Raw genomic sequence first — 14,257 nt, 5'->3', positions numbered from 1 at the left:
AGACCTCATTTGTCCTCTGCATTTTGCCTTGTTTCTAGTAGCCTCAGCAGCAATAGTCAGCTGTCAGCAGCAATTTTTTTTTTTTTTCTGCTATTCCAGTGCAATATATCTGCAACCGATTCTGTGCTTCCAACTTGGTTTCTACTGGCAAATGTTTCTCGGGGCTTGCTAGTATTGCTGGCAAACACGAAACAGCTCACAGACTAAAATTCACATCCTTAACAAGACTACTGCCTACAAGGCAGGAAGTCTAATGAAAAGGGGCCAGTGACAATGGCTCGTGACACAGGAGTGCTATAAGGCTTCTACTACCTTTTCCCAAAAAACTTAAAAGGAAAAGGTTATTCATAGCTTTCCTCAAGGATCAATACAATGCGCCCAGCTGTCAGGAATTACTGCCAGCATACACTGAATCAGCAGCAGCCTAGTGCAGAAGGAAAGCCCCTTCCAGTCATTTCCATTTAGTCCCATCTTACACTACCCACAACCACAATATTCCAGAAAATTTTTTCAGCTCATCACTTCAGCCAATTCTCAGTAGTCCTAAATTATTTTTAATTGCACTGAACAATGTTATCTGTTTTGATGAGAAAAATGCACCACAGAAAAGATAACCAAGTAGACATCTGGAATCAGCCAACAATTACTAACGTTTGGTTTAGTTTATGGGGTTTAGCGTCCCAAAGTGATTCAGGCTATGAGGGACGCCGTAGTGGAGAGCTCCAGACAATTTTAGACCACTTGCAGTTTGTTAACGTGCACAAGCACTGCACAGTACACGGGCCTCTAGCATTTCGCCTCAATCTAAACGCGACTACCGCAGCTGGAATCGAACTCGCGTCTTTCAGGTCAGCAGCTGCGCACCATAACCACTGAGCCACTGTGTATTATGGCTTTTGCCTTACACCCATTCTGGCAAGAATGACAACCCTGCTTCAAGAATGCCGAGTGGACAACATACTCTTCCCCGGTTGTCCAATGAATAACTTAATTTCATTTTGCTATTTGCTCGTGCAAGCTCTCCCTAATGCAAAAATTTCAATGGGAACCTGTTGTATTTACCGAACTGTTGTACAGTGCTTGAAGTTCAGGGTGTACCATTTGAATGAAACGAAAACCAGAGCATAATTTTTGAAGCTGCCACCCTTGGGTAGTACATTCCCACCTTGAAACTATCAACAGATGCAGCAGAAGATAGCACGACAGAGAGTAATGAAGCCAGTATACAAAAAACAAAGGTTTACAAGACCCAAATTTTCAACATGTGTATAACACTTTGACTCAAACATGTTAACACATTTCATAAAGCTTTTTTCAATATATATAAAGAATCCAGCAATGCCTTTGCAAGGAAAAACAGTCTAACTGCCACCTAAGGCTTCAATCTATATTGGATATTTCCAGTCAGATAGGGAGCTGTAGTTACCTTGGCTGACTTCGCCGCCAAATTCTGTTTGTTGCTACTTTCCTGTTGCTGCACTTGTTCGGACTTCTGCTTCTACAGAGAAACAACAAAACCTTGTGAGCCCCGAAGCAAATACTTTTGTTGTGCTAATCCCTGTATGTAAAGATGGCCATATTAAGAAACTAGAAAAATAAAACATAAAAGATGCAGTTGAATCCTTTACTTAGAATGCTAGTGACATGCTTTAGAGAGATGTAAACAGAACAGAATTCAAGAGTGTGAAGCTGCACAACATTTGACTCAGCTGTCTACCTTTTTGCAACCTTTTTCACCACCTGAAAAGCAATGCACAGAGGCTGCATATAGTGTGGTGAGGCTGCACACATTCTCCCATTCTTTAGCCTTGATCCAAGAAATGGCTCATGATAGAGCAGGAAAATAATATCAGCTACCATTATCGGTACCTTTGCTATGCACAGGCACAACCATATCCAAACAACTATATATGCCTGGTACATTAAATTAGGTGCTGAAAAATATTATCCATGATTTAGGCACATGAGGAGCACTCAGCGCAAGAATACTGGCATTGATGTTGTTCATTACCCAACACAGTAGCGTAATAACACAGGCCTCATTTGTCCTCTGCATTTTGCCTTGTTTCTAGTAGCCTCAGCAGCAATAGTCAGCTGTCAGCAGCAATTTTTTTTTTTTTTTCTGCTATTCCAGTGCAATACCTGCAACCGATTCTGTGCTTCAAACTTGGTTTCTACTGGCAAATGTTTCTCGGGGCTTGCTAGTATTGCTGGCAAAAACGAAACAGCTCACAGACTAAAATTCACATCCTTAACAAGACTACTGCCTACAAGGCAGGAAATATAATGAAAAGGGGCCAGTGACAATGGCTCGTGACACAGGAGTGCTATAAGGCTTCTACTACCTTTTCCCAAAAAACTTAAAAGGAAAAGGTTATTCATAGCTTTCCTCAAGGATCAATACAATGTGCCCAGCTGTCAGGAATTACTGCCAGCATACACTGAATCAGCAGCAGCCTAGTGCAGAAGGAAAGCCCCTTCCAGTCATTTCCATTTAGTCCCATCTTACACTACCCACAACCACAATATTCCAGAAAATTTCTTCAGCTCATCACTTCAGCCAATTCTCGGTTGTCCTAAATTATTTTTTAATTGCACTGAACAATGTTATCTGTTTTGATGAGAAAAATGCACCACAGAAAAGATAACCAAGTAGACATCTGGAATCAGCCAACAATTCCTAACGTTTGGTTTAGTTTATGGGGTTTAGCGTCCCAAAGTGATTCAAGCTATGAGGGACGCCGTAGTGGAGAGCTCCAGACAATTTTAGACCACCTGCGGTTTGTTAACGTGCACAAACACTGCACAGTACACGGGCCTCTAGCATTTCGCCTCAATCTAAACGCGACTACCGCAGCTGGAATCGAACTCTCGTCTTTCAGGTCAGCAGCTGCGCACCATAACCACTGAGCCACTGCGTATGGCTTTTGCCTTACACCCATTCCGGCAAGAATGACATCCCTGCTTCAAGAATGCCGAGTGGACAACATACTCTTCCCCGGTTGTCCAATGAATAACTTAATTTCATTTTGCTATTTGCTCGTGCAAGCTCTCCCTAATGCAAAAATTTCAATGGGAACCTGTTGTATCTACCGAAATGTTGTACAGTGCTTGAAGTTCAGGGTGTACCATTTGAATGAAATGAAAACCAGAGAATAATTTTTGAAGCTGCCACTCTATTGTAGTACATTCCCACCTTGAAACTATCAACAGATGCAGCAGAAAATAGGATGACAGAGAGTATTGAAGCCAGTATACAAAAAACAAAGGTTTACAGAGCCCAAATTTTCAACATGTGTAACACTTTGACTCAAACGTGTTCAACACATTTCATAAAGCTTTTTTCTATATATATAAAGAATCCAGTGATGCCTTTGCAAGGAAAAACAGTCAAACTGCCACCTAAGGCTTCAATCTATATTGGATATTTCCAGTCAGATAGGGAGCTGTAGTTACCTTGGCTGACTTCGCCGCCAAATTCTGTTTGTTGCTACTTTCCTGTTGCTGCACTTGTTCGGACTTCTGCTTCTACAGAGAAACAACAAAACCTTTTGAGCCCCGAAGCAGATACTTTTGTTGTGCTAATCCCTGTATGTAAAGATGGCCATATTAAGAAACTAGAAAAATAAAACATTAAAGATGCAGTTGAATCCTTTACTTAGAATGCTAGTGACATGCTTTACAGAGATGTAAACAGAACAGAATTCAAGAGTGTGAAGCTGCACAACATTTGACTCTGCTGTCTACCTTTTTGCAACCTTTTTCACCACCTGAAAAGCAATGCACAGAGGCTGCATATAGTGTGGTGAGGCTGCACACATTCTCCTGTGGAGGCCAGTGTTGAGGTCGCCCAGGAGGCGACCACGGCCACGTTTATTTGAGGCTGCCTGAGAAGAGGTAGCGACAAAGCAGCGGCGGCAGCGTCCGGCGAGGCCGAAGTCCAGAGCGTTCCCTTCTGCGCGAGGCGTGTTCTCCTGCACGTGCCCACCGCTTCGTCGTCTTCCGCGTGCCGAAGCGGTGGCGCTACAGAGGCCCCCACCCAGCACGAACGTCTGGTTTGTGCGATAGGGACAGAAAACACGAGAGGAGAGGGTGGAACAAAAGAAAAATATAAACTGGGAACGAAAGGCCGGTGAGTTCAGGTCGGTAGTCCGGGAAGGCAGTCAGGCTGGAGAACAAAGCTCAGGCGGTCGAGCCTGGCTGCTTCACAATAGGCGAGGGAGGCAGAAAGCGGAAGGTGAGGACAGGAGCAGCAGACATGAAAAGTAATTCAAGATACGTCCACGGGATGGCCGGGAACAAGTCTTGGGGGCAAGTGGTAGGGCTGACAGCGCGCTCGATGATGGCCTGAAGATACACCAGCGTCCAGATTTGCAAGCGTGTTTAGTGCGTCGCCCCAGCGGGTGTGGTAGATGATGCCGCCTGTGGCAACAGCAGCGGTAGTAGCGGAGGCGATGGTGCAGGCGCTCGAGGCGGCGAAGAAACGGCAAGGCAGGCGTAGGCGGAGCGAGCAAAGGGCGGCTGCCATCTGATTGGAAAGCCGGGGCTGCTTGGGTAGTGGCAGCGGTGGATGGAGGAGTAAGGCGCAAATCCGGCATGTGAGCGTCGGAAGGAACGGGGAGCGCTGGTGCTGCTACGACAGGCGGTGCTGGAGGGGGCCCGCTGAGGCGCGTCCATGTCGCATGCATGCCACCTTCGGCGACTGTCTCGTTTGTCGCAGACGCAGAGTGACTTGCGAAGCCGCCAGATGACCAGGGAGCCGTGGGAAGCATTGCGGGTTGCACATTAGCAGCGACAGGGACCTGGTGTGGCGTGCATGCATGCCCCGCGACAGGAAGGACATGGGCTCACCGGGGAGAGGCATGAGGGGACAGGCGAACATGTGACGAGGAGCGGGGTTGCGCCGCAGGTCGGGTTACTTTCCGAAGAGGTGGGACACGTGTTGAGAGAGACCTCTTCTGGTGGTGGTCTCAAGGCAGGCACCACAGCTGGCAAGCAGGGCTGGGCAGGAGCCGTGGGACGGGTGCTCGCATGTGGATCGGCGTCTAGAGCCGAAGCTTGTTGTACCGTGTGGGACGCAGGGCGGGGAAGGTTTGAGCCGAAAAACTTGAAGAAGGCGTCCTTCAAGTCATCGTAAGGGTGTTCACCCGGCGGCGGAAGGTCAAGCTGGGAAAAGAGATCGGCGGGCAACTCCCTTTTCACGAGGAGGTACCGCCAGATCTGTGATCGGACGCCGTTCACGGGTAGCTGAGCGTCCACTTGCAGAAACCAAACTACGGGGCTGTGTGGGCGGAACGGCCACAGCTGCAGGCGTGAAGGGTCGAGAAGCTCGGGTGGCTGCCACTCTTCTTGAGCCAGGTCCTTGGCAAGAGGGCAGGAATTCGAGGGTGCGGTCGTTGTTAAAGCAACCGGGCCGGAGACGCTGGACTGGGGCGGAAGAGTACTGGCCAGTGACGGTTGCGGCGTGCTGTTTCTCGAGGATGCAGCCGGAGATGAGTGCGGTGCTGGTGCGGGCGCAGGTGCTGGCGGTGGCGAAAGCGAGTCCGCCTCATCATGGAGCGGCAGCGGCTAGTATGATGCGCCGTAGTAGACGAGGACGGCAGCGCGCAACTCGTCGTAGGGCCAGCATCCCGAGGCAGGGCAGGCGAGTCGGCAGAGGAGGTCAGGCGGGAGAATGTCGCAAAGGACTGCGTGTTTAAACGGCTGGATGGTAATGCCGTTCAAGTACATCGCAGCCTCCAGTTGGGCGAACCACCCGCCGACGCCTAAAGGCCGGAACGCTAGAAGCGGGGGGTTGAAATCCAGGTCTTGCCAGCCTGCCATGCTGGGACACCGCTGGGATAGAAGGCGCGGCTCTCCGGGTCACCACGATGTGGAGGCCAGTGTTGAGGGCGACCACGGCCACGTTTATTTGAGGCTGCCTGAGAAGAGGTAGCGACAAAGCAGCGGCAGCAGCGTCCGGCGAGGCTGAAGTCCAGAGCGTTCCCTTCTGCGCGAGCCGCGTTCTCCTGCACGTGCCCACCGCTTCGTCGTCTTCCGCGTGCCGAAGCGGTGGCGCTACACTCCCATTCTTTAGCCTTGATCCAAGGAATGGCTCATGATAGAGCAGGAAAATAATATCAGCTACCATTATCAGTACCTTTGGTATGCACATGCACAACCATATCCAAACAACTATATGCCTGGTACATTAAATTAGGTGCTGAAAAATGTTATCCATGATTTAGGCACATGAAGAGCACTCAGCGCAAGAATACTGGCATTGATGTTGTTCATTACTCAACACAGTAGCGTAATAACACAGGCCTCATTTGTCCTCTGCATTTTGCCTGGTACATTAAATTAGGTGCTGAAAAATGTTGTCCATGATTTAGGCACATGAGGAGCACTCAGCGCAAGAATACTGGCATTGATGTTGTTCATTACCCAACACAATAGCGTAATAACACAGGCCTCATTTGTCCTCTGCATTTTGCCTTGTTGCTAGTAGCCTCAGCAGCAATAGTCAGCTGTCAGCAGCAATTTTTTTTTTTTTCTGCTATTCCAGTGCAATACCTGCAACTGATTCTGTGCTTCCAACTTGGTTTCTACTGGCAAATGTTTCTCGGGGCTTGCTAGTATTGCTGGCAAAAACGAAACAGCTCACAGACTAAAATTCACATCCTTAACAAGACTACTGCCTACAAGGCAGGAAATATAATGAAAAGGGGCCAGTGACAATGGCTCGTGACACAGGAGTGCTATAAGGCTTCTACTACCTTTTCCCAAAAAACTTAAAAGGAAATGGTTATTCATAGCTTTCCTCAAGGATCAATACAATGCGCCCAGCTGTCTGGAATTACTGCCAGCATACACTGAATCAGCAGCAGCCTAGTGCAGAAGGAAAGCCCCTTCCAGTCATTTCCATTTAGTCCCATCTTACACTACCCACAACCACAATATTCCAGAAAATTTCTTCAGCTCATCACTTCAGCCAATTCTCGGTAGTCCTAAATTATTTTTTAATTGCACTGAACAATGTTATCTGTTTTGATGAGAAATATGCACCACAGAAAAGATAACCAAGTAGACATCTGGAATCAGCCAACAATTACTAACGTTTGGTTTAGTTTATGGGGTTTAGCATCCCAAAGTGATTCAGGCTATGAGGGACGCCGTAGTGGAGAGCTCCAGACAATTTTAGACCACCTGCGGTTTGTTAACGTGCACAAACACTGCACAGTACACGGGCCTCTAGCATTTCGCCTCAATCTAAACGCGACGACCGCAGCTGGAATCAAACTCTCGTCTTTCAGGTCAGCAGCTGCGCACCATAACCACTGAGCCACTGTGTATGGCTTTTGCCTTACACCCATTCCGGCAAGAATGACATCCCTGCTTCAAGAATGCCGTGTGGACAACATACTCTTCCCCGGTTGTCCAATGAATAACTTAATTTCATTTTGCTATTTGCTCGTGCAAGCTCTCCCTAATGCAAAAATTTCAATGGGAACCTGTTGTATTTACCGAACTGTTGTACAGTGCTTGAAGTTCAGGGTGTACCATTTGAATGAAACGAAAACCAGAGCATAATTTTTGAAGCTGCCACTCTATTGTAGTACATTCCCACCTTGAAACTATCAACAGATGCAGCAGAAGATAGCACGACAGAGAGTATTGAAGCCAGTATACAAAAAACAAAGGTTTACAGGGCCCAAATTTTCAACATGTGTATAACACTTTGACTCAAACGTGTTCAACACATTTCATAAAGCTTTTTTCAATATATATAAAGAATCCAGCAATGCCTTTGCAAGGAAAAACAGTCTAACTGCCACCTAAGGCTTCAATCTATATTGGATATTTCCAGTCAGATAGGGAGCTGTAGTTACCTTGGCTGACTTCGCCGCCAAATTCTGTTTGTTGCTACTTTCCTGTTGCTGCACTTGTTCGGACTTCTGCTTCTACAGAGAAACAACAAAACCTTGTGAGCCCCGAAGCAAATACTTTTGTTGTGCTAATCCCTGTATGTAAATATGGCCATATTAAGAAACTAGAAAAATAAAACATAAAAGATGCAGTTGGATCCTTTACTTAGAATGCTAGTGACATGCTTTAGAGAGATGTAAACAGAACAGAATTCAAGAGTGTGAAGCTGCACAACATTTGACTCTGCTGTCTACCTTTTTGCAACCTTTTGCACCACCTGAAAAGCAATGCACAGAGGCTGCATATAGTGTGGTGAGGCTGCACACATTCTCCCATTCTTTAGCCTTGATCCAAGAAATGGCTCATGATAGAGCAGGAAAATAATATCAGCTACCATTATCAGTACCTTTGCTATGCACATGCACAACCATATCCAAACAACTATATATGCCTGGTACATTAAATTAGGTGCTGAAAAATATTATCCATGATTTAGGCACATGAGGAGCACTCAGCGCAAGAATACTGGCATTGATGTTGTTCATTACCCAACACAATAGCGTAATAACACAGGCCTCATTTGTCCTCTGCATTTTGCCTTGTTGCTAGTAGCCTCAGCAGCAATAGTCAGCTGTCAGCAGCAATTTTTTTTTTTTTCTGCTATTCCAGTGCAATACCTGCAACTGATTCTGTGCTTCCAACTTGGTTTCTACTGGCAAATGTTTCTCGGGGCTTGCTAGTATTGCTGGCAAAAACGAAACAGCTCACAGACTAAAATTCACATCCTTAACAAGACTACTGCCTACAAGGCAGGAAATATAATGAAAAGGGGCCAGTGACAATGGCTCGTGACACAGGAGTGCTATAAGGCTTCTACTACCTTTTCCCAAAAAACTTAAAAGGAAAAGGTTATTCATAGCTTTCCTCAAGGATCAATACAATGCGCCCAGCTGTCAGGAATTACTTCCAGCATACACTGAATCAGCAGCAGCCTAGTGCAGAAGGAAAGCCCCTTCCAGTCATTTCCATTTAGTCCCATCTTACACTACCCACAACCACAATATTCCAGAAAATTTCTTCAGCTCATCACTCCAGCCAACTCTCGGTAGTCCTAAATTATTTTTTAATTGCACTGAACAATGTTATCTGTCTTGATGAGAAAAATGCACCACAGAAAAGATAACCAAGTAGACATCTGGAATCAGCCAACGATTAATAACATTTGGTTTAGTTGATGGGGTTTAACGTCCCAAAGTGATTCAGGCTAAGACATGATGTTGGGCTAGTCGGTTGATGGTTAGAGCAAAACAGAACTTCACAAAGACTATGGAACAAAAGAAGGCATGAATACACACACACAAAGCGCAGAACTGCGCTTTGTGTGTGTGTATTCGTGCCCTCTTTTGTCCCTGTCGTCTTCGCACAGTTCTGTTTTGCTCTGATTCAGGCTATGAGGGACGCCGTAGTGGAGAGCTCCAGACAATTTTAGACCACCTGTGGTTTGTTAACGTGCACCAACACTGCACAGTACACGGGCCTCTAGCATTTCGCCTCAATCTAAACGCGACTACCGCAGCTGGAATCGAACTCGCGTCTTTCAGGTCAGCAGCTGCGCACCATAACCACTGAGCCACCGCAGCAGTAATTAATAACGTCACGGCTGATGTGGAGCAAGCATGGTCGTAAATGGCATACAATCAGGCTGGTGCAGAACTGAAAATGTTTATTGAGCAAACTTGTACCCACAAACAGAAAACAACTTGGCAGCAGCGATGCAGCAGTGGCGCACTCAATAGTCATCGAGTTGGGAATGCAAGTTGTTTTCTGTTGCCCTCAATTCAAAGATGACAGAGAACAGTTGAACAGAGAACAGCACCTAAAACACCGGCAACTATCTTGAACATCACAGAAATGGCCGCATATGACTACGATTGTTTCAGAGCGCTCTGGTCGCACTTCCGTAGCAAATACAGTAAAAGCTCGTAAATTCAAATTCGCAAATCCAGACATTTCGAACTATCAGCGCAGTCTCAGCCAATGCCCATGTAAGTCTATGGCATTGGATGCTCACTAATTGGGACAATACTGGTCCCGCACCGGTTAATTCGAATGGGCTGCCACGTCTAGGAATGACCGCGAAGGCAAAGCGGTCGTAAAAATTGCCCAACTCAAACCTGAATTACACGCTGCAGTGTTGACTGCGCACCTCAAACATGCGCACAACGGCAGGACTAATGAAAAACGGATGGCGCCGTTGGCCCCGCCTGCGAGATGTGTGCGACTACATAGTTTCGGTTTCACTTTTCTGAGCTTCGCGCCAGCCCGCAGTGACGCTGGCAACGGCGGCTACCAGCCGCGTATCGGCCAGCCGATCAAGCCTAGCTGAGCACCGTTTTGGAAGCTGACTGGCACCGCTGCGGGTTTCCCTCGCTTCCAACCCCATGGTTCTTCTGTTGCGTTGAGGCTACGCGGTCGTCAGGTCATCACGTGCTGTTCACTGATTGTGCAGCAAAGCACTGCCGCACGTCCAATCCAGGTGGCCGTGGGTGAAGCCTCTGTGAGAGGGCTCCACAGCTATCGCGCAGTACCGTCAAGGATGGCTGGGGCGGCCCTTAGCATTTTGGAGCCGTTCTGCTTCGATGCTCCCGACAGTGCACATAATAAGGCGTTGATTGAAATGTGAAAAACAGTCATTGTAGCACTGTTTTCATCTCAAAAGCAGGCAAGCATTGCCCACTATTTTACCCAACAAATCTGCCGCGATACAAACGGTTCCTGTCAGGTTTTTTTCAAGTCATTCAATAATTAGAACTTCAGATAATGGGGACATTTTTCAGGGCCCTTGAAATTCGAATTAACGAGCTTTTACTCTACTAAACTGATAAGAACACGTTCTGGATGGCACGAGCAACACAGAAAATCAGGCACAGCAAAACTTTGCTGCAATGAAAATTTTTAAAAGTTAACACAAAATGATGTTTGAGCGATACCTTAGGCTGCGACAAGCTTGGTGTTTTCTGCTTTTCCTCCTCTACAGTGGCGGCTGGTCCTGTATCCAGGCTGCAGTACACCAACATACATTTCAAGTGTCACTGTAGGTTTTCCATTGAAAGCGGCACTGTACTAATTGTAATTACTATAGTCTTCATTGACTTTGCACCATCAAAAGCTCTAGCTATAAAAAGGCACAAACCTAGCATTGATGGTGGTGGCCACGAGCAACAGTTGTAATACCAGTAAGTTATTAGTAATTACTGCAAAGTATGAAATGCTTAGTGATAGCTACCCTGCAGTACTTTCCACGAGAGAACTTCTAAGAAACTTTAAGGAACCTGAAAAAAGCTCTACTAGCTGTTAAAATGGGTCTACCAATAACTTCAAGCGAAAGTACTCCCCGAGTGTAAAAATGCTGCTCTCACTTGCAGCTTGGATGATTTTTGCAACAAATGGGAGACACCAAAGGTCTCAATAGGCCGAACTATTGGTGTTAAGTATACTGATTTCAGGCAATTTTTAAGGAAATTAAGCATTTTGGTTTGCAATCCAGTAGTTCGTGCAGTCTTGAGACTATGTGAGACATGAAAGGACAGCACCATTTTGCTGAGGAAAGAGACCTATAACCTCTACCTTCACCAGAACATGGAGAGGACACTGCCACATCCTTCCACTCACTGCTTAAAAAGCAAATGCTACAAATCTGGATATTCACTGGAGGTCAAAAGAAGCACAGTGCTGCATCACTAGAGAAGCGAACGCCTGCAAATTGGAGACTGTTCAAACAGTCCAGTGGTCAAGTCCTCCAGCAGCCATGAATCCAACCCTTTAAAACTTTATCATAGGTCACAAAATGACAGTTCATCTTGCCACTGACAGCCGGTGTGAACAGGAAATTCACAGCAGTGGACAGTTTACTGTCCATCAAGGGTCATGAAAAGAAACTATGTGCAGAGTTTGGACTTTGTTTTTTATTTTATTTTTTTAACTCGGCAGATCCTTTTTGGCATCTATTTCAGAACGCAACTTTCGTTGTTTTTTGGCGAGCTATTTTATATGCAAATTTTTTTTTCAGTCCATATAAGATGTCCCTGTGCAGTTAAAAATGATGCCAAGTTTCATCTTGGCCTTTTTTTTTGGAACGACAAGCTCACATAGTAGTAATTAACACAGAAATGGTCATATTAAGAGCTATCCATGCAGAAGGAAGTTATAAACTCGTAACAAAACATTAAAAAAAAATTGCAATTATTTGAACCATCAGACAAAAACGCAAGTGAAAATTTAGTTCTAAAAACTTGATTGTCAACTTTTGATTTCACTCTGCAATGAACTAGAGGACCGCACATTGCTGCTTAACCGTCGCAGAAGCCAGAACAAGACACTTTTGTGCCATTTATGCATGTTTTTATACTGGCCATTTCTTGCTGCGGTTCCAAAAGTTGTCAGTGTCCTCATATGCAATGGAAAAATTGGATAAACCTACTTAACCAAGCGATGGCCCTAAGCCGGTGATAAGTCTGAACAGACAGCGCTAGCCGACTGCATGTAGCTAGGAGTTAGTACCTTCCTATCTGCAACAGCGTGTCCAAGTTCGCGGATCATTGCATAAAAACTCAAAACCATGGTACTAAATTCCAAAAATAGCTATCTCAGCACGTTCCAGCACTTTCTTAATTTTCTCCTGGGATCTACTGTAACTGGTACTAAATAGCCAGCCATTTGTGGCATGCATGCCAGAAATACTGGCACTTTTCGGCTAAAATTGAGTTGAAAAAAAAGATTAAATATCGGCGTACTTTTATCAGGGTTTTTCAGTTGAAACCTAAGAGTAAAAACCCCTAATTATGTGTCACATAATCTTCATATTGCTGTTGCTATAGCTGTTGTAGCTCTGCTCCTCTGTACCTCAACTCCCTGATATCTGCTGGCTAAATACCGCAACTCGGAATCTTCTTCACAACAGCTTTTGACATCCTTGAGGACTAAGGGATTTTCAGTCTTGCTCTAGTGTGCTTCTATTTTGTAAAATACGTACCCGGAAAAATGCAAACACCTGAATGCATCTCATGCTTAAAAATCCATTACTGGTCAGATCCAAACACAACATCTACCCTCAAATGGAAGCATGCCTTATTAGGCACAATGCATTTGCACTGCCAACACAACTGCTGCATTCTGTAAGCCTGAAAGCATCTTGACATACCAACATATATTTGTGTTGCTTGCAGTAAGAATCACATACCCTAGTGATGACTTCAGCTCTGCGGCCAACATCGGTGGAATGTACATAGCCACAATCTCATGTGCAGCAACCAATAAGGCCACTAAAACAGATGCAGGAATGAAAGGTAGTAAATAACTCTCTCATTCAGCCAAAATTAAGTGCTACTAAACGCAAAGTGACCTAACAGCTCAACCACAACATCTTCATTGCTTTATCGAAAGTCTGGCTTAATGTTGTTAGCAGAGAACTACATTATGATCAAGCAAACTGTAAAGGCAAATTAAAAAGAAAACGATCGAAAGGGAGAAATGCATCTCTACACCCTCGGAGTAGCTCAATATGTACATGCTATTTCCAGACTTAGAAATAACAAACTAAATGGGAACACACAATCCAAAAGAACTTATTTGCTGGGTTTTCGTATCTAGACTCTTATGCAGTAGCAACACATACCCTTTTTAAGCTTTATGCCCCAAACATGACATTGCTGTATAGTACACAAGTATATTGTTCTACAAATGAGAGTTGCATATGGCTATTTGTACACGGTTAATGGCAGTGGCAATGCCAGTGTACAGCCGTAAACAAAAGTAAAAAGAGCACACTATGTACTGCCATATAACATTTTTCACCCATTGCCTAATTGAAACTGGCAGCTGTGGTATGTGCAGGCTGGTAGTGAGCACTAGTGCACTTTCTCATAGACAAATATTATTTATTCATGTCCAATAGGGAAGGCCTGATTGCAATTAGAATACAGTAGTGTGCTCTGTTTACTAGTGTTCGCACCAGTACATGTTTAATTTAATTGAAAGCTCTTGCATTTACCCACTGGTTAGTAATTAAATTTTCTAGGTGGACCTGGGCCATCTGAATAATTTTATTTCCTGCAATGCCACCTGTCTCACATGGCCCTACGCTCTATAATGTGCCATCAGTGGTCACGTAACCTAAATAAGCCTACATCCTAACAATTTTAAGTCGTACAGGGATTGGGTATTCTCAGGAATGTGTCATTTGTGGTCCCATAATTCCAATGAGTTTGGGAGTGGGTGCTCTTGAAGGCATGGTACTGCTATCACAGTCGGTTTTTCACCACGGCAGACAGCAAGAAAATTGGGAGTCCTA

The 14,257-nt window shown here is 45.3% G+C and overlaps 1 protein-coding gene across 7 annotated transcripts in view; it reads right to left on the bottom strand.

Annotated features, from left to right (window-relative positions):
• The window catches only part of LOC149352030 (ribonuclease H2 subunit B-like), a 35,866-nt gene that overhangs the window by 7,118 nt on the left and 14,491 nt on the right, over positions 1–14,257 (bottom strand). For 3 of the 7 annotated variants that reach the window (XM_089581261.1, XM_089581256.1, XM_089581260.1), the window contains exons 7-11: positions 13,148–13,229; positions 10,899–10,968; positions 7,872–7,943; positions 3,457–3,528; positions 1,427–1,498 (exon numbers count right to left, since the gene is read on the bottom strand). In XM_089581261.1, coding sequence (XP_089437387.1) covers positions 1,427–1,498; positions 3,457–3,528; positions 7,872–7,943; positions 10,899–10,968; positions 13,148–13,229 — 368 coding nt within the window. Of the gene's footprint in view, positions 1–1,426; positions 1,499–3,456; positions 3,529–5,433; positions 5,922–7,871; positions 7,944–10,898; positions 10,969–13,147; positions 13,230–14,257 lie in introns of those variants that run through there. The other 4 variants (XM_089581255.1, XM_089581258.1, XM_089581259.1 and 1 more) reach the window with 3 other exon arrangements.

This window comes from Amblyomma mixtum, chromosome 3 (genome assembly GCF_055824585.1).
Source record: "Amblyomma mixtum isolate Tamu chromosome 3, ASM5582458v1, whole genome shotgun sequence".
In the NCBI taxonomy this organism is placed as follows: Eukaryota; Metazoa; Arthropoda; class Arachnida; order Ixodida; family Ixodidae; genus Amblyomma; species Amblyomma mixtum.
The sequence above is the reverse complement of the archived record's forward strand: the minus strand, read 5'-3'. Positions and strand labels throughout refer to the sequence as shown.